The 24,751-nt window shown below is 47.9% G+C and overlaps 1 protein-coding gene across 3 annotated transcripts in view; it reads right to left on the minus strand.

Annotated features, from left to right (window-relative positions):
- Positions 1 to 24,751, minus strand: part of WNT5B (Wnt family member 5B) — a 72,484-nt gene that overhangs the window by 7,638 nt on the left and 40,095 nt on the right. For 2 of the 3 annotated variants that reach the window (XM_075115824.1, XM_075115825.1), the window contains exons 2-4: positions 8,146 to 8,291; positions 7,176 to 7,423; positions 954 to 1,246 (exon numbers count right to left, since the gene is read on the minus strand). In XM_075115824.1, coding sequence (XP_074971925.1) covers positions 954 to 1,246; positions 7,176 to 7,423; positions 8,146 to 8,291 — 687 coding nt within the window. Of the gene's footprint in view, positions 1 to 953; positions 1,247 to 7,175; positions 7,424 to 8,145; positions 8,292 to 8,561; positions 8,728 to 24,751 lie in introns of those variants that run through there. The other variant, XM_075115816.1, reaches the window with a different exon arrangement.

Here is a 24,751-nt window from a genome sequence, read left to right on the forward strand (position 1 = left end):
TACCAGAACCCAGCATGTCATTTTGGTATCCAGTTTCTTAAAGAATATGGGAAAACTGGAAAGGGTACGCTAAAGTGACATGAAAATTATTTGATGGCTGATGAGAACATCTGAAAGTGAGAGTCTTCAGTGCTCAATCTAGTTTGTCAAGAAAGAGTGGTGAATAAATTACAGCAGATGAATACTTCTACGCAGAGGAAATTCAAATTCTGATTACTAAGAGGCTTTTGGATCTAGCTGTAAAAGTCAGAAAAAGAACTGATTGGAAGCTGATGCCAGATAAATTAAAATGATAATGAGGTGGAGTGTTGAAACAGGGTGATTAATGATGGCAGCATACTACAAAGGGAAGCGATTGATTCTCCATCCCTAGGGATCTCCAGATTAAAACTGTGTATCTTCACATAAAATGTCTGTCACCAGGATGCAAGTTATTTTGCCTAATACCAAGGTAACTAAGCAAGGCATAAGTTTCAGAGATAGTCAGGTGGCCTGATTCAGTGTTTGCTTCTGGCCTTATATTCCCCAAAATTTGAATGATGGCAGTAGAAGAGAACTCCACATGCCAACAGATTCTTCTTTTCACCATCAGCCTGTCAATCTGGCAGCTCTGGGGAGCCAGGGTCTGAGACGTAAATCTTGAAAGTGGGCCATGACAGCAGCTAGTTTATTTGGAAAGGGCCTACAAGTCTGCACATGTGTGCCATACAGCATCTCAACAGACCCAAAAACTCACTGGCTTTCGCTGGCAACGGAAGCCTGCCATTAAAACTGGTATATAATATTGTTAATATGGTCTGTAATATTCACAAAAATGAAGAAAACATGACCATACACCATTACTGGGGCATCATTGGACTATCCCTTATCAAACCTCCAAGTTTGGTATCTAGCTATCTCAAGCCTTCTGAATCTGCCTCTGACAAAGAAGAAAGGGTCAGCGTTCATCTTACCCTGCGACCAGCCTCGTTGTTCTGCAAGTTCATCAGCATTCGAGCCTGCTCCTCTGAACCTCTCACGTAGTTCTTCTCCCTCTCCTTGGCATCCACAAACTCCTTGGCAAAACGATATCCATACTCCACGTTATCCCCGCAGCCACCCCACAGCCAGTCTCGGGGCAAGTCCTTGGGCCGGGCGGTCCGGCTGCAGCCGCAGCTGGAGAGCTCTCCTTCACGGCAAGCCCGGCTGATCGCGTTCACCACCCCGGCAGCACTGACGGCATAGGTGAAAGCAGTCTCTCGGCTCCCTGCAAGAGAGACACGAGAAGCAAATTAACGAGAGACAGATATCATTTAACAAATGCCATGCACAGCAAAGAGCAAGCAAACAGGCTCCGGACAGTAGGACATGGTACGCTTGGAGAAGGTGCACAGAACTAACTGGAACAAATGAATGGGGTGGTGAAGCACAAGGCCACCACCCCAAAACTGTCATAATACATGCTCGCATCCTGGTTTTGTTTTCATTTCACAGTAACAGCTCCAGTCAATTGACTGTCCAGAGCTGGCAGCTTCTGTGTGACCAGGATCAAACCCAAATCAGATTTTCTGACACACACCAGGGAAGGGACTGAGGTTCCTGGTGTCGCCTGGAGCAATATTCTTGGAAAGAGCATGTTATTCATGAATTTGTACATGTTGCTCCTCAAGGGTTATTACTTTTATTATACTTATGTTTGACCCTTTAAGAGGCCTGGAAACTCCAGGCCTTGCCCAAAAAAACCAGCAACACCATAGGCAGGGAGTGCTCAGCCTCCTTCCTCTATGATCAACCCTTCAGTATCCTCTCATTTTAACCCAGAGGAAACTCTCAAGCAGCAAGAGAGTTATTCACTTGCTGAAAATAAAACTGCTGCCTCAGACACTGAATTTGCCAATAATTATTGAGAACAACTAACAAGGTTGTGTCTGTGCAAAAGGAGCATTCTGGTTAAGCCAGATATCAGTCTGGAATGGTTTTCATTTAATTGGGACAAGCACTCAGTTCATCAACCTTATTTTGGTTTACATAAGGTCAGCTGAGAATTGTTTTGAGACAAACTGAAGGAAACCCATTTTTTCACTAAAGCATCAAGGCAGAGGCTCTCCCAACGCCTACAGAACTGCAGTGCTGGAACAAGTAAAACTTTCCCATGTAGACAGTAATAAATGAAAAGACTTTCCATTAGCCGGTTTACTAGAGACTGCCCTGCTTGGAGTGTATGCTCCATACAGCTCAGAGTCTGAGCCAAGCAGCTGGAGCGGGTCTCCAGCTATGTATTCCTGGCAATGATTCAGCCCCAATTTGACCGGGGCACCAACGCAGCCAGAACACTGCATGAGGCCAAGCACGCTGCACCAGGGAGTGCTGTGGGTCTGAAGGAGGGGAGGAGAGGGGGATGAGGAGAAGGAGGCAATCCACACCTGCACTCTCACCACACGGTGTAATAAATAGCTAAACACCTTCAGAGTCATTTGGTGATCGCCAAACTTTCAGGTGATAAAGAGAACAACTGCCAAAGCTTCACTGGAATAAGCAATCTGAGAGTGAAGAGCTACTTACACCGAACCCCAGCAAGAGGTGACCCTCTAATGCTCTCAAGCAAATTTGAATGACTTCAGAGGGCAGATCCTCCAAGAAGAGTTTGCCACCAACCCACGGGAGCTCTCTGTGCCAGCTCCCTCAGTGGGACTGAGCTGATGCTTTTGGTATGCTCTTGTTCCAATTTGCATGTGCTGACAATCTGTAATTAATAGCAGCTTATCACCAGCTTAGCGGTAATGACCCAAGACAAAGGCAAGGCTGTGAATGGCATCCACCTTGCAGAACAACTTGTGATTTTTTTTTTCCCCTGTCCCTAAATGAGAGTTGTATACGAAGGGCTTCTGCTCTGGAGTACAGCACAAGGCTGATTAAATGCTGTAGGACATGCAATACAGAAGGGAGGGCCTTACAAGGAAAGGACCCCCCAGTGTTTCAGCTTGTGCAACAGAGCCTGCATGGCTCCAGGTGCTTAGCATCCTTACAGCTTGATGGAGATCCCTGTACTGGAAGCACAGACCAGATTTGCGTTTTTACCGACCGTGTTTTAACCACTGCCAAGTTTCAAATGTAGCAGCACGACAAGTCAGTGTGCAGCCCCCTGATCTGCATGAGTTCTTTAGGCTGCCGAGGATGGTGGTGGGAGAGGCTGAAGCCAGTCACGGTGGGTGGGTGGTTTTTTTTTTCCCTCGCTGCCCACAAAGCAGAACAAACCACGGTGCTTGCTAGATGCAGGTTTAGAAGCCTGCGGCTTGGTTTGGGAGGCAGGATTGCATGTGTCTGTGAAACCCTGCGCTAACACAACGCAAATTTGTGGGCTGGCAATTGTGGGCTTATACGTTCTAGTTTTCTCTGCTCTCCTACCACGCCTTCCAGCCTTGGAGAGGTATTTGGGGTTTTGCTCATCGCCTCAAAATTCACTCTGGTTCCACACCACCATCTAAACGGACCAGGGTGTTACTCCCCAATTTTGTGCAAACGTGAACAGAGGTAACAGGGATGGTCGGGCTGTAATCCCCACTCCGCCCAGCTCTCCCGAGCAGGGGGCCGGTGTCACCCCGGGCTGCCGTGCCCTGGCCAGGCCCGGGGGACAGTGCCCGGGGCCGCGGTCCCCGGGAGGCTCTGCCCGCCAGCGTGGAGCTCCGCGGAGCTCTGCTGCCCTCCTGTGCCCGCCGGCCACGGGGACCGGGAGCCCCGGGCTGCGGCGGCTTTCGGGGGCGGCGGCAAAGGTACCCAGGCGAGGTGCGGGTCCCCACGGCGTGCTTTCCTGGAGCTGCTCGAGAAGGGAATGAGAGAAGAATAGACCCCAGCGTGGAGACTGACACAAAGATGATAAAAATGTGTGACTCCAACTTTTTTGATGAAAAAGTTTGTTTCAACTGAGTTTTTTTAAAAAAACATGTCCCTAAAGTTTGCCAATCTCAAATAAAAACGAGGGAAAATAATTCTCTTTGTTCCCTTTCTTCTATGTCTTTTTTTTTCTCCTTTTTTGCATTTGAAAAGGCAGAAGAGATAAGATCTTTGGCTCCAGAAACAGACTGGACTAACCTGGAAACCCCAGCCTTGTCTTTAAGATTGCACTGAAGGAGATATATTCTCTCCTCCCCTGAGGAAATTCTAATACGACCTTTCTGGGTGCTCTATCCTCTCCCTCATAAATGTAAAAGTAAGGAATGTGTCTGTATATAACAAACAGAGCTATATACACACACACACACGTGAAGTCTAAAATCTGTATTAACAGGACAAGAAGCAACTTCAGAAGGGTAATTTGGTACGCTACCAGATTTCATTATTGAATAAACCACATTTAAAAGGTAAGAGCAATTTTCATGACAACACAAACACTAGGAAAAAAAAAACTCTAAAAAGCTGACTGCTTCAGTGCTATGGATGCCTCTACAAAAGCTTTGTATCATTGGACTACCCCGCCTCTACAAAATGCACAAAATGAAGGTGTAATGATTAAACACAGGCTGAGCAGGTCTCCCATTTTCAAGCTCAGCCACGTTCTGTGAGGGGGAAAGGAAACAAATCTTCCAGGTTTCTGAGTGAACACTCTCCCAAGGATCTCCCAGGCTTTGGACTTGGCCAGGGCTGGTTCTCCTCCCCTCTCAGAATCTAGAGCAGCTCAAGAAATCATATAATATATGCCATGCCTGCATCAGTGGGTCAGCAGCCGAGGGCTGTTGGCACACTATACACCTTCTGAGTCCCTCTTATCTCCCACCCCCCCGCAACATTCTGGCACGCCTCTGCACTCTTTCTTGCAGATACTCTGGTCTCCAGACCTTTCTTGTGCCATTGGCACAGAGTACAGAAAAAGGGCTGTGGTCCAGAACTGGGGCTCAGAGGTTGAAAACAGGAGACAGGCACACAGCATGAATCCAGGGAAGAATGACTTTGTAGTCGACGCAACCTGAGAGATTGCAAGACTTTGTTTTCTTCCCCAGCGTGGGAAATAGATTTGCTGAAATTATGAGCAATGCCTCATTACAAAGTAAGAAAAAGTAAAAGCAGGTGGACCTAAGAGAAAAAAGAGGCAGCGTCCCCCTCCAGAGCAGCTTATCAGTGATGACAAAGGCAACAGTGATGAATCATCACAGACCCTGTAACCATCTTTGGTGACATTTTTCTTGTTCCTCTTCTGTGCTGTCTTGTGCTGGAGTTCAAACATCTGAACATGCTCTAACTGACCAGAGAATCTAAAGAAGCCAGGTTCAAAACTGTTTGTTAGGATAGTGTTTTAAACAGCGGGCAGCCGCAGGCAGTCACCTCGCAGACACAACCATTAGCAGATTCCTACTGGAGGTACAACAGTAGTCCTAACCAAACAGCAGCAGTGGGACTACTGGACATACCCATCACATACCCACACCATCTCATTCCTCATCAAAACCCAAATCTACTCCCAAATTAAACTAACAGGAACAAATTCATTTTAGAGAGGACAAGCCTTCCCTCTTCTACTACCCACTCTAGTCCCTTCATCCCGTACACCCTCTGATCCTTCCTGACTGCTTTTCATCCTTCACCTCTGATCTTTGCTTTCTCTTAGTTCACCCTTCTTTCTTTTCTCCATGTGTGGACTCACCCACTGGCCCAACCTGGGGCTGCAGGAAGGTACTAAACAGGAAGAAGTTTGCTCCAGAAGGGCAAATTCCTATTTTCTTGTGTCCTTGTGGAGTCACTAGGACCTCTTGGGCATCTGAAATTTACCTTGTTCTTTGGGATAAGTTACATGTGAGGGAGGGACACCAGAAGGGAGAGCTAGAGGTGTTATTTTCTGTCCTTTCCCTTTAGTGGCTGAAGTTTCATTTTTTCATACCCTGAAGCACAAGTTTTAACAATCTGCAATTTCATGCAGCCTCATCGGGCTACCACCCTTGCTATCAGAAAGCAAGAGATAAAGGATGCGCGTATGCCTTGGATGTGTGTCAGGAGCTGAAAGTATGTTTCAGGAAACAGCATTTCCCAGGGGAGTACCCCAGGGAAGCAAGAGTTTGTTGGAGTATGAGCAGGGCAGAAAGGGAGGCATTAGAATGGCTCCGGTGGGCTGAATTAGGGATTCTGAAAGGTTGAGTAACGCATGAAGTCCCTATAATTCTCCAGGATGACACATAAGAATTTCAGGATCAAATGGAAAGGATCACGGGACATGGCTACCCTGGTGCCCTATCGCCTTGACGCCCCAGAGGTATTAAAGATGCATCTCTTGGTGTCCTGCTGCCTATGTGGGTTTTTTTGAGAGTGCAGCCAAAAAGGTGCAAACAATTCTGGGGGCAGCTGGGGGTGCAGGAGCTGGAGGTCTTTTTCCATCCCTTGCTAAAGTGTTTTCCCTGACCTTACAACTGAGAAATAGTGCTGGTTCTGGATTCTTCAGTATAAACGATGCGCTTTGTGGGTAAGAAACAAAACCAGGGGTTGGCAAGAGAGAGCGTGTGTGCCTATGCGTGTAAGCGGCTGTTTTAACACCTTCTCTTTATTGTCCTGCTGTCGGACACATCAAACCAAGCCCGGATTTCTCAGTTTCTTGCCATCAAATGATTGCATTTCAAAAGGAGCTGGGACAATGTAGCTCGGTCACACCTCAATTCAAGTGCAGCAATGGCCTGCCAATGTGCCCCTTACAGCCAGCAGGGCAGGAATTATAAAAATCTCTTAGGTTTACACAGAAAGTGGCAGAAGAGGGAGGCCGGGGGAGATCCCATGCCAGGGGAGTCCATATTTCCCACATCTCAGGGCTGCATTCCCTGTCTGAGGGCACTCCAGATGCTGGGAATGATAACGGGGGTCCATTGTTCCTGGCTCCAGCTTCTTCCCTCCCTACCTTTAAACGTGCACACAAAACAAAAGCAGCCCCCTTCTTCCTGACCTTCCCGTGCCCCAAAATGAAAGTCGTGTGTCCCCCCCCAGCCCCGGCCCGACCCCCTGCTGCCCCAGCTAGCTCCTGCTGCGGCTCAGGTGCACTGTTGCCACCCGCTTAGGCCCAGGCAGCACCAGCACACCAAGGGATGGAAATGCTCGTTAAAGGCAGCTTTAGGAGCACTGCTAATGGGGCTCATCATCCCGCACATGCATTTGAAGAAAGGGAGAAAGCTGCACAGGGACAGCTGGCCTGTGCCCAGCACCTGCCCCGTACTGGGTGCCCTTACCTATTTTCATGACCCGCCCAAAGACGGAGGTGTTGTCCACCGTGCTGCAGTTCCACCGCCGCTGCCGAAACTGGTACTGGCACTCCTTGATGGCACTGCGGGCCCCTTCCCCGATGAACACCATGTGCTCCTGGTAGAGCTGGCAGAGCTTGCGCTGCCCAGGGGAGAGCCCCGGCAGCTGGCTGCACACCGGCTGAGCGCCGATGATGTACATCTCAGGTCTCTGGATGGGGTTCATGGCCAAAGACCTACGATGAGAAAAACATCCAAAGGGAGTTTGGAGGGAGAGGCCCCCTTCCCGAAATGTCCGGCACCTTTCCCCGCCAGCCCAGCCCCGCTCCCAAAGCCTGGGCGCATTTCTCATGTCAGCTGCCTCCCTCTACGGCTCTGCCAGATGCGAGGCTTTTCCAGGGCTCTAGCGGGAGAAACACAGCTCGTTTGTAACCTGAGTTTAAACACAGAGAACACCCGGGATGGGGAGGGGGCAGAGGGAAAGCTCAGCACTTTCTCTGCAAAAGAAGAAAGTGAGTTGCTTTTTTACAGCCCACCAGCCAGCGATGCCTGCCTTCAAGCCAGGCTATTTTCCGCTCTTTAGGGGAAAGGGGGCTCCGCGGCTGCTCCCGGGACTTTTGGCAGTGGGTAGGAAACCCTACCCATCCTCTCTTTACGCCTTCCCCACATCCTAGTGCCCGGACGGGATTTCAGCGAGCCCGTACAAAAGGAGCCCAGAAACGCCTGGAGGAGAGGGGCTGCGTCCCGCGTCCCACGTCCCAAGAAACTGGGCAGGGACAGCGGGAGGGGGGAGCCTGGAAAGAAGCGAGCTGCTGCCAAAGGAGCCCGGGCAGGGAAGTTCCCGCGGGGAGCGCAGGGCTCCCGCTCCCGGTACCGCTCCGCCCCCGGACGGTCCCCGGTCCCCGGCGGCGGCAGCGGCGGACAAAGGCTCCGCCGCCTCCCCCGCGCCCTCACTCACCACCAGGAGTTGGCGTCGGCCACCGGCGAGGTGCAGCTGCAGAGGAGCGCGGCGGCGAGGGCCAGCCTCGGCCCGGTCATGGTGGGCTGCGGGCGGTGGCGGCGGTGGGGCAGCCCCCGCAGAGCCGGCCGCCGGGACGGGGCGCCCTGCGGAGAAGCGCGGAGGTGAAGCCCTGGAGCGGGGCCTGCGTGCGGTGGGGGCGCGGCCAGCATAGCCCGGCGGCGGCAGCGGCGGCCGCCGCCCCCTCCCAGCCCGCCCCGCCGCCCCCCGCCGCCCCCCGCAGGACCCTCCCCCGGCCGCCGCCTCCCGGGGGCTACGGCGGCGGCCCTGCCTCCCTGCCTCCCGCCCTCCTTCCCTCCCGCCCTCGGCCCCGGGGCAGGGGCCGCGCTGCCGGGGCTCCGCTGCCACCGACAGACCCTCCCGGTGAGCAGACGTGTGGGGCTGGCCCGGCCCTGAGGGGCGTCGGGAGGCGCCGGTGCCCCGCGGGGCCGTGGCGTGGCGTGGCGGGCGCAGGTGTGCGGGGAGTCGGCGGGACACATCAAAGCGCAGCGCTGGCCCCGCTGCCTTTGTAATGCAGGATCGGCTCGGAAATGAGCTGCCCCCTCCCCAAAACGGCCTCCAGAAGGGCCCCACGCCACGGCCCCGCGCCCCGGGCGGGGGGTCTGCGAGGCACGGCTCGGCTGCCGGCGACAAGCGCAGATAGGGCTGGCACCAGAGCCTAATGGCTTTATGGGCAGGGGAGGAGGACAGGAGAGAAGCTTCAAAGGCTCCTCTTGTCCAAACATCCCTCTCCCTTCCCGCTTCGACCTACGGGGAACCTCAAAGACAGGGGCAATCTGGCGGCTCCACGGCCCTCTCCCCCCCAGACACCAGCAGAAAGCAAACGCAGGCATCCCGGGCCCGAGTGGGTACTTGCCAACAAACGCTTCTCCTCGCACCCTGCCTCCCTCAAGCCGCGGGGAAACAGCCACCTAACCGCACCATCGGCACCGCTGTTGCTGCCTCCAGCTCTGCACGGCGTCCCACCTAGCCCGTGCCACATGGTCCCCACCTCTCCGCCACCAACAAATGCCCCCCCTTCTCTCCCACGCAGCCTCCTTGCCGGGCCCAGCATCCCCCCGACCCTGCGGCGGGGGGTCCCCAAACGCAAGGCTGAACACGTGGGTCCCCTCCAGCAACTCCCAGGTTGCGGCTGCGGCGTATGTGGTCCAAGACCCAGCCTTTCACTTTGCCTCACGAGCAGTGCCCGAGACATGAATCACCAGACTCAGCAGCTCAGACCGCTGAAGTATATTTTTTATCGAATTCCTTGCGCCCGCCACGGTGGACTTGCTGTGTTTGTTTGCAGCACGCTTCGCTTCCTCCCCCATCCAGATGTGCTGTACCTGCAGCTGGTGGGCCATCTCACCTGGCAGGCAGATGTGGGGCTTTGAGTGCCAGAATTAGCCTCAGGACAAAAAAGCCTTGTTTGACCGAGAACCTTGTCGGGAGGGAAGTTTTACTGCTTGGGCACAGCAGGATCCATGTCTGAAGAAAACAGGGTGACTTTATTCACATCTTCTGTATCCTCCCTTTTCCTCCTCCCACAGCCCCGAGCATGACGGAGGGATGGCGAGGTGTATGTGTGTGTAGCCACGCATACATGTTTTGGGTCTGTTTCTATAGGGAATAGACAGAATGGAAAGTTTATCTCCGGGAGTCTGGTGAGGAAGGAAGTTGTGTATGGATGAATGGCTTTTCCATGACAAACAATGAGTCTGCACAGAAATGGTGTGATGTCACCTAAAGAATTTCCAAGCCAGCCTCAGATACAGAAAACCTTCTCACTGGCAGAGATGAGAGCATCCCACCTTTCCATCTCACCACAGCCAGAAGGAAGAACTAGGACGGGGAAAAAAAAAAAGCCCTGGCTGTCTCACACAGGCACACAAGGCATGTGCATTGTAAATAGATGACACGATGAGAGAGGTGTACCTCCAAGCTTCGCCCTCACCGAGTCTCCTCACGAATTCTGAGAAAGGAGTAAACCGTGGCGAGCCGCCCCAGTGCCTCTCCCTGCCAGGAATGTGAGACAGCACCAGCCAATGAGGCACTTCTACAAATACGGGTGATGTCAATGTCCATGTTTGTGTGAGCTCTGAGCGCGTGTGCGCAGCCACAGCGCTGCACGGGGCAACCAGGATGTACCACCACGCAGCACTGGACCGGTGGTCCATCCCTGGCAGCGTGTCATGGTAGAAATGAAAACCTTTCCAGCTGGTAAAGTCTGGGAGATGCTCATGCAAAACATGGTCCAGAAACATGCAGCATTAATTATCTCATTTTAAGTACTAATATTCAAAGGCAGGCGATGATTAACAAGAGCAAAGTGTTGTGAATACTGCTAGCAGTAACTCAACCTCCATAAAGCACCAGCAAGGAAATGATCTTATTTTGAAACACGAGACAAAAATTACCATACAAGATAAGATCGCTTATGCAGCCAACCTAATATCCTGACAAAGGCGGCAACTGAAGGAGATGCTTCAGCAGGAAAGGTCTGAAACTCTGCATTCTACCCAAAATCTGCTGCTGGCAACAGCGACTGCCATGTGAATTATGGAAGTGTGTCCTTTTTAAGGTGCTGGAAATAATTTCTTCACTGGCTGTGTTTATGACTTCAGATAAAGTGGTAATAGCAGGTGAGGTGTTGTTGGAGGGATTTAGCCTCAGCCAGCAACTTCCAGAGCAAAAGCTGCAAAGCATTTGGCCAGTGGTCCAAAGAATACTGTCTACCCCTCTTCCTTGTGCCTGTTTCTACTTGCCACCAAAATCTTGACAACAAGCTTTTGATTTTGTAAATAAAAAGTTTGGGTTATTCTTTTAAGCCCAGGCTGCTTTGGCAAGGTTGTTTGCCAAAGCAGGGCTGGGTGGGAGAAGTCAGTGAAATGTTGTGAGGACGAGAGGTGGGGTGAAGTGGGGCTGCTGCAGGGCTGGGATGAATGGAGCCGGCAAGGCATCACATGAGAGAGGGGGACAAGGAGCTGCTGGCAGGTAATCCCGAATGACCAACTGGGATGCTGGGAGAGTCATCAGGATTTGGGTGGCTCAGAGCAAGGAGGCAAGGAATGAGCAGGACTTTGGGATGGCTTCACACGAGTGACATGAAGGGGTCACTACACTAACAGGCATCAGGGAGGCCCTGGAGAAAGCTGGTCTCATCCACTCTTCTGTTCCCTGGCTAACCCCTGTCTCAAATCCAGCAGAGCCCAACCTCACCCCAGGCAGACCACCCCTCCTGACCATCACCTCTGTCCACCATCACCCAAGTGACTCCCACTTTCATCCCAAACCATCCCTCCCCTGCAGCAGCCCACTCGCACCAACTCACACCGCTCCTGCTACAGGAAGGGGCAGTAGAAAGAACTCCAAAACTCAGGGTTGTTCTTGCTTCTACTGGAAGAGGCCCTGTCCCACCCCTTTGAGTGGGCCTGGCTCACTCAAATGGTGGTGACGAACCCATGCTGTGCCCTGAGTGCTGCTAATGCCTTCACACAGACCACTGAAGATCACCTGGGCCAAGAAGGGAGCTGTCGCCTGAAGACGGGACATGAATCTCAAGATTAAAGGTCTAATGCTCCGTTCTTAGGTCTAGCTGCTCCCTTCTTATAGGGAAAAGCAGCAGCAGCAAGCCTGTGTCTTCATAAAGCCTTGGCATTCTGCTGCATTCAACAGTCTGCTGCCCTAGGCAACTGTCTGCTGTGTTGCCTGGCTGCCTAAAATTAGTACCTGTGTTTGCCTTTGTTTGATATTCAGAGGTGACAACTGTGCATGAAGCACAAATTTACACATTGAGTTTCCAAAGTCGCAGCAGAGCGGCTGGAGAGCTGTGACTGCTTTCCCAATACCGCCCCTGCCGCGTTTGCTGGAGGGAAGCTGCAAGACTCCAAGAAAGAAGGGGAGGTCATGTCCATGAAATCATTCGCAAAGATTTGGCAGACCATGAAGAAAGTTGAACCCTGGCTGGAAGACAGCCCTGATAAATTAGAAAAGGAGTTACTCATGCAAACTCCTTGTCCTACCCTTACTGTTTGCCAAAAATTTGGGATGTCCCCAAGTGTGACACAGATCTTTATCAAGTGCTGTAAGGAGTGCTGAAAGAAAATGTAAATCTCTTTCCACGTGACTTCAGTGATGCTCATTTCTGCATCTTGTCCGTTTCTCCCAGACTGGGGAGGACCAGAAGACATTCTTGACCAAGAGCCTCTTTCAAGTTCCTGTTTATTCTTGCAACCTGACTGTGGTTCAATGCTTGTTTTTAATGCTTTGCAATGTCCAGTGCATCCAGAAACATATATTGTGCTCTCTGACATAAGACGCTTACTCAAGATGGGAAAAATATTCACTGAAGTAGTGTCTCTTCCACTTAAGGAGCCAGTAGAGATGCATTTCCTGGGAAGGAGGGTTTACCCGTATTGCTTGAAAGGGAATCCCTGCCCTCTGTTTCTGTGCCATGGACCTGCTGGTTAACGGCACCAAGAGAGGCACCGTAACATCCTGCTATACATCTGCTTCTGGCAGCCAGGCTTGGTCTTAACCACAGTTCTTACTAAGACTTTAGGAATCTCATTAAAGTCGCATACCTGCCCATTCAGCTGAACCAGTTTCAGAGGGAGTGTAGATTAAAAAAAAAAACCAAACAAAAAAGTCCACTGAAGCTAAATTGCAGCCATCACACAGAAACCTAAATAATCTTTTATCCCCCACCCCCTGCACATTTGGTGCTGTGCTGCTCCCCTGCTGCCGACCTGTCCCTCTCTCAGCACTGCACCACCATGCTGCTGTACTGGTGTCAACCTTCCCAGATCTAAATGCGTTATTTTATTTGTATAGTGTTTATTACTTAAACAGCAACTAAAGTGAGCTCCGTAGGTCCAGATCCAGCTGGGGTGTTACAGGAGGTGTAATAAAACCTTCTCAGAGCATCCCCGCGCATCAGCCCTTCGTGTCCGCCTCTTTTGTCGTGACATTGCCTTGCCTTGTTGAATTGTTACACACTGTCTGTCTCCGCTGGAACGGCAGATTATTCCTGCCTATGTCCTGCTTCTTTCTTTTGGTACTTACACACTCAGTTTTATCTCCTGATGTGCTCATGTGCTACCTTTTTCTGCATCTCGTCACCTGTCACCCCTGCTGACAGATCCCGATTTCCTTTCACCACTACCTTGCTCTTTCATTTTTCCATGACTCCCCTGGCCAATGACATCCAGTCTCACTGTCACCAGGGCATGTAGTGCAGCAGATGCCAAGATATACCTGCCAGTCTCAGCAGACCCAGTGACAGCTGTCCCTGAAGTGCCTCACCAAGGAGAGCAAGAATGGAGGAAGGTTGCCAGTGAAGCAGAAGTATTAGACAACAAAAGAGGCCAGACACGAAATAGTGTCACCATTTAAAACCAGAACAGGTAAGAAGGATAGTGATTCTATGAATAAAACAGCTTCTCATTAGCGAATGATACAGAATATATGTAAATCCTTATGAACAGTGTCATTTATGACCCAATATTTCACATGACAGGCAATGAGCTCATCTGGAGCAAGACCATCTCACCCGCTACAAAGAAAGGAGCAAACTCCAAGGGTAAACCTGGACGTGACCCTCCTGCCTCTCCAGGTGATTCAATGGTACTTGTACTCTTACAGCAGATTAAATCCCAGTGTTGAGCCAGCCTGGTCCACTGAGACCAGATGTCCCAAAGAAAAGTGCAAGAAACTCAGCCGCAAGCTGTGGGGCACCTGCGGAAGCTGTGTGTGCTGAAACAAAATCAATTTCGATTTTCTGAAATCAGGAAGGAAGCAACATAGAACCATCCCTGCAGGTGCATGGCTGCCTGGAAACCTTCCGTATTTCCAATATCCCCAGGGCCAGATCCAGGCCATCCAGTTCCCTTTTCCACAGGAACTCTCTTTGCATGTTGGTGACCTCAGTCCAGAGCCAGAGACCTGAACCAGGACATTTGTCTGGCCCAAATCTTTCACTTCTTGTTCCCACAACTACTAGAATACCAGGGTTTCTGGGTCTGCAGCAAATTGTCCTTAATCACAAACAGAAACCTTCTTAACATCCTTTATTTATGTGGGCAAGCCCTGTAGGAAATTAGACCAGCTCCACCATGTGTAGTCATAATCTAATAAATCACTAAATGCCTGTGTTTGGAAAAAGGTACCAAGCATTATCCTCTGATGACTGTTCAGTGGCTTATTTAACATGCCCGTGGTGTCACAGCTTACTTGCCAAACAGGCACCCCATTTTCTTAATTTGCACTAACAATTTCTTCCTCAGAAATTGTTCCCCAGACCCCCTCAAAGGAGCCACGGGAGGTCAGGTTGAAACACAAGCCCAGGCAGGGTTAGGAAGCCCACGCTGCTGCTTCCCAACATCAACATCACAGGTTTCTAGGAATGAAAGGCTCCAATCCTTAAGGCCATCTAGCCAACACCTTCCCCAAGTGTTAAGTTTACATGGAGGATTAACCATCCTAGAGGGGAATCAGACATGAAGAAAGTGAAAAGAAGAAAGCGCATCCCTCCTTGATTTGTTTTCAAGGGGCCAACCCTGGAAGCTGATTTGTTAACTGCCATAACTGAGTGCAGCACAGACCCCTCAAGCAGTACTAGGAGGGCAGTCCTCGTCCTGCTAGAGAGCTAATGCTGGCTGCAGGATTTGCATAAGAACTCTGGACTCAGATTATGGTGGTTACGAGCATGTACGTCAGCCCTCCTTGAAGATTAGGAAGGATAATAGGACAAAGTTCTCTGACAGTGTGAGCAAGGAGGCAGCGAAAGGCGATCCAAGTCAAAGCCACGTCTCTGCAGAGATTTCAGAACGGGCCAGGGGATGGAAACAGCTGCATGACTAAGTGTTTTCTTCCGTACTATGATCTTGCAGAGCACAGAGCACCCTTCATCGTACTGAAAGGGGTGTCTAGCTCCCCTAGTCCCTCTGGCATCATCCCAAATCGAGAAGATTTATGCCTCTGCATCTCACAGGCCTGGCCTCAGTTTTGCTCTGAGTCTATATTTCTTTTAGTTTGTTCCATACTCTGTAATAATTACATTAACTGGCAAAGACAGTGAAATATTTAAAATACAGTTAAGCTGCTGCTGCAGTGGTTCTTAGCTCCCCAGGAGTGAATGACCAGGGCAGTTATGGAGATATATGGTTACTGCTCTGTCTTGGCCATTCAGCACCTTGGTGTAGGTCACAGGGACCGGTGTCAGACTGACTCGGATCAATACCCTCCTGTCAGTTAAATCATTGCCAGCAAAGCTTGATACAGACATTTCCAAAGGAAACAGTAAGCCATGGAAAAAATTCAAATTGAATTTAATTTCTCTCCTTCCTGTTAGAGTCTTCAAAGATGTTCTTATGAAGTCCAGTCTAATGAAAATAACGATCAGCTCCTCCTCCACTCTAGAATTGCAAAGCAAGCACACACACACCGTACATTAGATGCCACAACTCTAACAGCCACTATTTTTCTCTTACCTTACAGAAAGGGAAAGAGAGGTGCAGGAAGGGCTGAGTAACAGGTTCAAAACAGTAAATCCGTGGTGCAGATTTACCTCCATTCAGCAAAGCATTAAACCAGGTGCTTGAAAGTAAGCATATGCCTACTCATTTTTGCTGAATCAGCATCACAATTAAAATCTGCTTTCTTTTTCCATTCTTTCAACCACCAAATACTTCTGCCATCAATTAAACGTTGTTCCTGCTCAAATACAGTGCATTCAAAGGGCAAGTATTAAACAAAACATTTCGGGAATAATGCCCTAGTGTATCAGCTGTATCAGCTGTATCATCTACATAGCTATCATAAACAGTTTCCATACCAAAGAAAGAACATTTTCCAAGCATACTTATTATATTTTGGTATTAAATATATATATATATATATAAAAGGTTGAAACACTATAAATAAAGCCCTATCTATATCAGAAGATTACACTGATTTAACCAATTTCAGAAATGTCAGTGTAGGAATTTCCTGTTAATTCTGGATGCAACAGATTTAAGCTAAACCTGTTCAGACTGTCTTGGGAATAGACTGCATATACATTTGTACCAAAAAGAAGATAATTTTATATCTCACCACCTTTATTCTAGCACCAGTCACATATGTGCAATTCTAACTGCAGAAAATAAAGTATCCTATTTAAGAACTTGTTTGTAAAATGCTATTGTAACATTATTACCTGCTTAAATAAAGAGTTTCCAGGTACAAATTTTCAGCAAAATTCGCCTTCACGCAGACCTAATCTGGAAGACTTATATCAGTATGTTGTGTAGGTTAGTTACCCTTTAAACCAAAAGCAAAACCATCAAAATTAAGATCTGTACTGATGTAACTAGACCGTTCAGTTAAACCATTGCATTTTTTTTCTTTTTAAGTAGATGAAGTCTAATATTAGGAACAAGGGGTTGTGCCTCTTTTCAGTGACACATCATATGATCCCATATATAAACTCAGTGAGCATCCTGAAAGCCCTTCTCTGATTGGCATCTCACCATGCAAAAAGCTGCGACTCTTTCTCCAGTTTCCAGCCTAAATTTATTCATGGTCAGCTCACACCCATTTGTTCTTGTGCTAGCTTGTCCCTTAAAGCCCAGGATGCCAAAACAGAGCCCAAGGCCTGACAACATGGTTCTGCTGGCAGCACTACCAGGGTAATAAAGACCCCTCTCCCCCACCCCAGGGGCTCATCCCAGCCCTATGCCGCAGGACACTGTTCTTTCAAGGTGCACCCCTTTGATGATATAAGCAGCTAAAAAGATGATATAAGGAGTTAAAAAGTGTCAAAATTAACCTTACAGAAAGAAAAGACCAGGTTTTACTTATTTACCAGCCTGGACTGGTTCATGTGGGAATCAGAAGCAAGGTAGAGGGGCAGGAGCGTGTGGCTGGAGCGGACTGAGCCACGGCAGTACCACCTTCACCTGAGTTAAATTTGCACGGAGCCGCACCAGCACTTCACGAAAAGTTATATACCTGGGAGGTTTTTTGATTGTGAATGCATTCCCTGACCGATTTCACAGCACACTGCCCCAGGCTGAGGGCACAACTGCACAGAGGGTGAACATCAGCTTCTTGGTAAGGAACTACTTAAACCCATATTGCTACCAAAGCCCCTGTCTTACTGGGGCAAGGCCTGAAGAGCAAGAACATGGCAGTAAAAAAAAATAAATCAAAGTCTTAAAAAATTAGTAAGAAAGCATTAATTTGAAAGATGCCTTTGTGTATAATTACCTGCTTTGGAACAGATGAGATTTCCAGTGTAGCAACTAGTATTTGCTGCTTTCTAAATCCTTCCCTGAGCAGAAAGAAAAAAGAACTGGAAAAGTAACTAAAATTGCTAGCGCGCTTTACTAAAATTTATTCCTTTTCAATGGCTTTGAATTTGTCTCAGTTTTCAAAGCATATTATATAGATATTGTGACTGCCAAAGCTATCCAAAAGCTTTCCAAAAAAAGCTAGGCTTTTTTCCTGCTTCCCTCCTCAACATGAACTGTAGTGTGACATTTTTACTGGTGGTACAGACACTGGAATAGCACGCATCTTCTCCTCCTACAGCTCTGCTGGCCCAGAAGGGCTAATGAAAAGTCAAAACTTGCTTTACATCAACACAGCCGGTGCAAGTTGTCATTAGGCCGGCTTTCCACCCATCATGAGGGTTTCTGAGCCCGTCCTGCACTTCACCGGTGGGGACTTTATCCTCTTAAGAGCTCAGCCCACACCTACGCTTCAAAACAAGGCGTCAGATTTCAGGAGTGCCTGTGGAAAACTGAGCTTTCCTTTTCCTGCTTTTGACATGAAAAATGTTGTAACCACCAGAAGCAAAACTCCAAGGGGTTAAATTATCTGGAAAATGTAGGTGCTTATCTAACACCTCATCTACTCAGAAAGTGCTGTTCAAGCTTGTGGATGATGGACACGGGAGAATTTGGCCCTAAGCCATTCTGAGAGTCCAGTCAGTCGTACTCACAGTTTGTAGCTCTTCAAATACAGATTTAAAAGTCACCGTTCCTGCAGCAGGTGCAGCTGGGCTGGATAAGGGTACCCGATTCAGATCGTTAGGATCCTGCAAACTTCAGAAAGGCACTGGGATATTTTGACTTCTAACGCCACCCAGTTTTTCAATCCAGTTTGCTCTCAGGAGCTGGGGGAGGGCAGGACTGCTTGTTTTGACGCAATGTGGGTTGATGTCATCTTTGAATGACCATACACCTACAGCAGCAGATTGCGTGAGGTTGTCACCAGGTCTCGGAATCACACTTGAAGAAGGAAACAAGTAACTACTGGGTAATTCACATGCCTGGGGAAAATTCAGGTATGTATGCGATCGTGCTAATTTATCAGAGGGAAAGGTGTTTTCCTCAGAAGCAACCAGAGCTTGGAAGACAGAGGCTAAAATCCTCGCCTGTGGGCAAACTTTACCCTGGGCACAGGGTGGACATCAGGTCAGGTCCCCTGCAGGGACAGCCCGCCTCCCCTCCCCGGTCACGCTGAGGCTGCATCGCACCTTTATGCTAATAGTACTCTCTGGCCATATAATGCGTGGCACTTAAATTGCACTGCACTGGCATTCCCAGCGAGGAGCACGTACAAAGCCGCCGATTTGGCACGAACAGTCCTCGCTGAGGTGACTTCATCTGGACCTCTGCTGATCTAGGCAAGGTGGGGATCTGACCCCGCGTCTGGTGACTAGAGCAAGGGGCCGGGTTGGGACCTTGTCTTCTCAGCACTGCTGCTGATTTGCTTAGCCATCTCATTTTGGTTCTAACTGTGACTCTGAAATTCAGTTTCGTCATCAGCCAAGGGGACGTAAATTTATTTCAGGACCGGTATTGTCATCTTGCTTGTGGATACTGTTCCATGTTACAGGCTCCAATGCATTTAAAGATCCTTTAGTGAAACCACGTAAATACAGTTATTAACTCCATATTCATAGTAATACCTCAGGCAGAACTTACCAAACACAAGAGAACAGTCTATAGGAGACAGCTTTTTTTCAAAGAAAGAGGTGTGTTTATTCTTCTGTTGAAGCTAAAGGGAAAACATGTACCCAGTGGGAGAAATCCAAGGGGTTAAGTTCTTCCGATTGCCACTCAAAGAAAGACAATTATAATGATCTGTTCTATGCTAAAGGACATTTACAGTACCTGGCGGTTTTTTTCCTATTATCTTGAACATATTTATTGTCTCTGGGCAATATGTTACTGAATATGTTGACTAGACAGGACTAGGGAATTTCTGTAGGTGGAACAGCTGTGCATCTAGAATGCAATCTTGGCTTTTTTTGAGAAATACAAAGTTCTTGCATTGAAAAATGTGTTTGTCCTGCAAAAAATAGTGTATTTGTAGAGAAGGTAAGAATTGTGTGTCTTGCAGGTGAGGAAAGCATGCTGCATTGCACAGAAGGGTTACGCCTGCACATGTGTCTGCAGGTATGGACCACAGACAGCTGGTGTATGAGGATATATGTGCCCATCCCTGCAGTGGGCAGGGTGTAGGAAGAGAGGAGGAATTGCCTGAGTCTCTGTATTTCAGGGAAAGCAAGAAATCCTATTAAGGATTTATGCTGTTCCAGCAAAATAACTTCCTCACCCGAAGCAGAAGCCAGATTTTTCATTGTCTTTACTTCACTCGTGCTGACAATGTGCAATTCTTCGGTCAAGCCCAGTGCTGGTTTTGTACTGAGAGATTCATCAGTAAGAACCAGGGTACTAAGCCTCCTACCTCCTTTCAGTTGCCTTTGGAATGTATTTCCAATGTATTTTGGCTGGACAGCCCTTATATTGCTAAACAGAGAGAGAAAACAGTTATTTATTGCATGAATGGGTTTGAAAATAGAGTGACGTGCACACTGAAAAATATGTTCTAGAGAAGGCACGCATGGGAGATGTCTGAGAAGACATTTGTGCATGGTGTGTAATAATTATAATATGTTTTCATTTACACAGTGTCTCCTCCACGCACAAGGGAATATAACAAAATGTAACTAAAACCGCATATCCTTACAAATAAAGGGAGAGTGTTTCATACAAAGGTTAAACAAAAAAATCTGTTTAATGTCACTTTGGGGATTAGAGGAACTGGAGTAAAACAAACATCCAGAACAAACTTTGAGGGGTTGCTTCAGGAAAAGCACGTGTGTGAATGTGTGCCATCACATCTGCATATTCAATACATCTTGCTGGGACAGCTTGGGGAAAATAGGAAGCTGGAAATTTTCAGTGTGGGAATTAGATAGAAGAATGTGAACCATTCTAAACAAAACATAGCGAAGTTGCCAGCTGACTTGCTAAAATGCCAGCGCTCTCTAGGATCCCTTGAAACAGAGCTGAGGCCTGGCCTTGCCATTCAGGCAGCGGGTCGGGAGCCAGGAGAGCTGGGCTGTATTCCTGGCCCAGCAACAAACCCAGCATGTGACGCTGGAAAGTCATTCACCCCTAAGTTTCAAAAAACTGATTTCATGCCTATACTTCTGGGCACCAAGCGTGAGATAGCGTGAGCCCAAACGCCCTGCATTTCAAACGGAGTTAAGCCGCAGGTACTAACTTCCCATCCATGAAGAAGGTAGGTTTTGGGGCTCAGTTTCATCACAGACGCAACGGGGCAAAAACCCGCAGAGCAACCCAAAATGCAACGAAGCTGAAGGTATTACATGGTTACACAGACCTCTCATTTTGCCGAAGGAGAGGTGCTACGGATCTATAAAGGAGTATTATTTAGTCCCCTGTTGTTTCTCCTGTCCTGGCAACCATTGCCATTCTATAAATATTTTCACAGGTTTTCAATACCTCTGAAGATTTCTGTTTATGTTTCCTGCTTGAGGGCATCAAGGAATGATCTTCTTACGAAAGGAATCACTGTTCCGAAAGGAACATAAAGAATACAGACCACGATTGCTGGCAAAAAGTGTGGAACACCGCCACCGACAAGACTAGGAAAATAGTACATCTCAGGGGTGAAATAGTGGAAAGAAAGCGGCTTTTCCACATAATTTAGTCAGCATGTATGCTGGGGGAGAAAAAAAAAAAGGAGTAAAAGCAGTGTTTCTAGCTTACGTTTTCCTGTGCACACACATTTTTTTTTTTTTAAATTGGGATCCATCTGGATTAAAGAAAGTTGTGTTCTCATTGTACATGAAAAGGTCTGGTCACATAGAAGATTAATTTACATTATACCGTAGGCAAAGGATTATTGTGTTTTTTTCTGAATGGTGTAGAAACAAGTTGAAAGAACTGTTTAAAACACAGATCCTGTTTTACCCATTTATATTTCCACCTCCAACATGGTGAACTCTATGCTTTCTTCCCACCCTGTTTGTGCCTGCCCTTATTTTTACCCCCACATTTTCAGAGAGGGTTTTCAAGATTTGTGTTGTGCCCAGGTAGATAACATGCGCTGGTGAATTTAGCACTTTGAATGGGGTTTTAGAACATCCACATGTACCCAAGAACAGAAGCAAGAACAAATGCAGTGTCTGAAAGGCACCTCCTTTTGCCACTACTTCTCTGTGCATCCATCGGAGTTGCAGCAGAAAACTTTCAGAAAATCAGGGGAATTTAGCACCAACACTTTCTGTGCTGTTACTTTTAGGAACAAGATGTTAAAGTAACCTTCCTTTGGCCAGAACTAATGCAAATCCTCCATTAAGTATAAAATTGTATTTTGTATCTTTACCCTGCCTCCCCTATAAAACTGTATTTTGTAGCTCTCACCTGCCCTTTGTGCTGGGCTCTAACTGTGACTCTGATTTTCACAGCATGCTTCCAAAACAGTACTGCCCTATTTTTCAATGTTACTCTAAGAACTTAAGATTGCTCGATGGGGCAGGTGACATAATGTTGTCCAATTCTAGTGAACTGCCAATTTTAGAATGCTGTTTACTACCTGAAAATGTGCTGGCGGCCACCGCTCAGGGAGGGAGGAGTTAACAGTTAAAAGTAACGCTGCAATAATCCATGGGTACAAAAATCCTGTGTTTTAAGAAACACGCAGCTACATCCATACCCTCCCTAGGCCAAGCCTACCTTCTTGCAAGATGACCTCTAACTCTCGCTATTGCAAGAGTAAATGAATTACCTGTCCCTGGGCCTCATTCCTGGGGCCCAATGCAAGGCTTGACTGGAGAGGGACAAGCCCAGGTACTGATGCCTTTTTTTCCTTGGAGCTTCTGACAGAGATAGAGAGGCGAGTAAGAAGCTTCCCTGATAGCCAAATAACCCTTACTCGCAAGCTGGCCCATATTGCTACATCTGCCCTGACGGCATGGAAACCTTCAGCAGGGGGGTGGTTGTACCTGCTCTTCTCCAACCTCAGCCAAAGGCCAGAAGATCTCCTCCATCCCAGGCAGACGTGCTGGTTGGCAGTGCCGTTACACACAGACAGTGTCTGGCCATCTCTGCTGGGTTTTGGACTAAACAGCTGTTACAGAGGAAGATTTCACAAGCCTGCTGCTGTAACAGGTACCACACAGCATGCCGGACACACGTTTCTGCTGTGACTGCAGGGGCTGCCCTTTTAGATCGAGTTGTAGAGGTCTCAGAGTTCAATCCCCAGGAATGGCTTATGAAAGCAATTACTACCTGAAAGGCTTCTTTGTTTTTGTGCCACTGCTTTTAATAATAATGATTACATCAGATATTTTCTGCCACCTCGATGTTCTTTGGTATTGCTAATAAAGAAATGACAAAGCCCAACACTTAAAATAGCACCCAACACAACGAACTGCAAGCGCTGAGGTTTGAGATTTTACATCCTGCCCTCCCGAAACACTTTCCCTTTGATGATTTTAGCCATTGAGTACTGAGCTTCATATAAGCCACGAAGGGTGTGACACGCATGGCGGAGTCAGAGAACCGCCTGTGGCCAAGGGCCCAGGTCGCTTGCTCTAACCACCGGACAGTCCTGTCCCACAAGAGCAGACGAGACATGCACAATAGGTACGTGCCATTCAAGTGCAGCCTACTTGGACCATGGGATATTACTTTGGTTCCTCAAGCGATCCTTTTCTTTATGTTCAATCTGTTACAAAAGCAACAGTCGCTGGCCCAATTAATGGCAAAACTGGGAATATAATCCAGACCTCCCGCGCTTTACAACCTCTGACCATTCCTCCTCATATCAGCATAGTGATATTCTTGTCAGCTATTGACTGGCAAGTAAAATCAAAACCTGAAGAAAATATCCAAATCCCAAAGGCTTAGATTTAAAGCCTGGAGTCTGCACTGAGACATCAGCCCTGAATTTTGCCCCAGCCTCATATCACATATTCACAGTACGCTGTATCTGGAATAAACCACCCCTGACAGCAGGAAATACATGGCAGATCAGAATTACTTTATGCAGGAGGAATGATGTAATCCTAAAACACAGTCTCATGTAGCACCTGTTGGAGGCATGTTACCTGCAAAGTACAGAAGAACCACCACTTTTTTATTTTTAAGGAAAGCTTCATAATGACCCAAGCTTCACAACAAAGCTCTGCAGTGCAAGAGGATCCTAATGTTAAAATTTCCAAATAACCCGCCGATTAGTTACATTTTCCTTATAATCTCTGTCAAAAGTAAGATCATGACCAGCATGAATTCCAAAGGCAATCCATTCACTTAACAGCCCTGTCCTGATTTACATATGTGTGTATGCATGTACGTAGATATGTATATATGCTTATGTATCTAAAATATGCACATTACACATCTCTTCTACCTACACTTAAATGCGTAGATCTTAATAGAGATCTTTGTCATGTAATTACTGGTTGCATTCACAGAATAGTTCTAGGGGATCATTTTTATGTTCAGGAGAGAAAAGGAACCTCTGAAACACCTCACCGCAGCTTCTCTGACACCTTGTTAAGAGCAGAAAAGCTCTACTGTAGTAGCCAGGAGTCCACTCAGCATGAAACGCTGATGAGCACCACGTTCTCTCCACGAGAAGCTGGCACCATTGTTTTGCTGAGCCACGTCAGAATACAGTGGCTCAGGCATCAACAGTGCAAAAGGAGTGTTTTGGTCTCACCTGTACACAAAAACCATTCCCCAAACTGACTTTTAAAAAGTTCCACTAAATCAACCTATAACCCAGTTTAAGACCACTGGCTGTATCAGGCTTAGTTGATTTTTGTGGACATGCTTTAGATCTGACGCAGGAGGTCTGGAAGCCGGTTTGTGAAGGACAACTGTAGCCCCCCTGGAGCGTGGCTGACATTGGAACTTGAGCCAGTCCCAAACCAGAGTCAGCTGAACTACTCGTTAAGCCAGTTGCATTTTTTGGAGAGGAGAAATTCCCCCACTGTAGCTTAGAGTGCAGCAAAATGCTTTAAACTGAGAAGCAATGTAGTGGTGGGCTGGACAAAAGGACTAAAAACTCAACATCAGCCAGTCACAGGAAATTAGCTAACAGATTGTATCAGGCTACTCCCCAAACGGCACCAGCCTGCAGCCTCTGCAACAGATGAGGGAGGCTCAGGCCATCCACGCCTTGTTTTTTTTCAAGTAAAGCACCAGCATTTTAAATGAAAGCCTAGCTCTCTAGAGCTGTCTGTGTGAATGAGGAC

This window comes from Phalacrocorax aristotelis, chromosome 1 (assembly GCF_949628215.1).
Source record: "Phalacrocorax aristotelis chromosome 1, bGulAri2.1, whole genome shotgun sequence".
Taxonomy (NCBI): domain Eukaryota; kingdom Metazoa; phylum Chordata; class Aves; order Suliformes; family Phalacrocoracidae; genus Phalacrocorax; species Phalacrocorax aristotelis.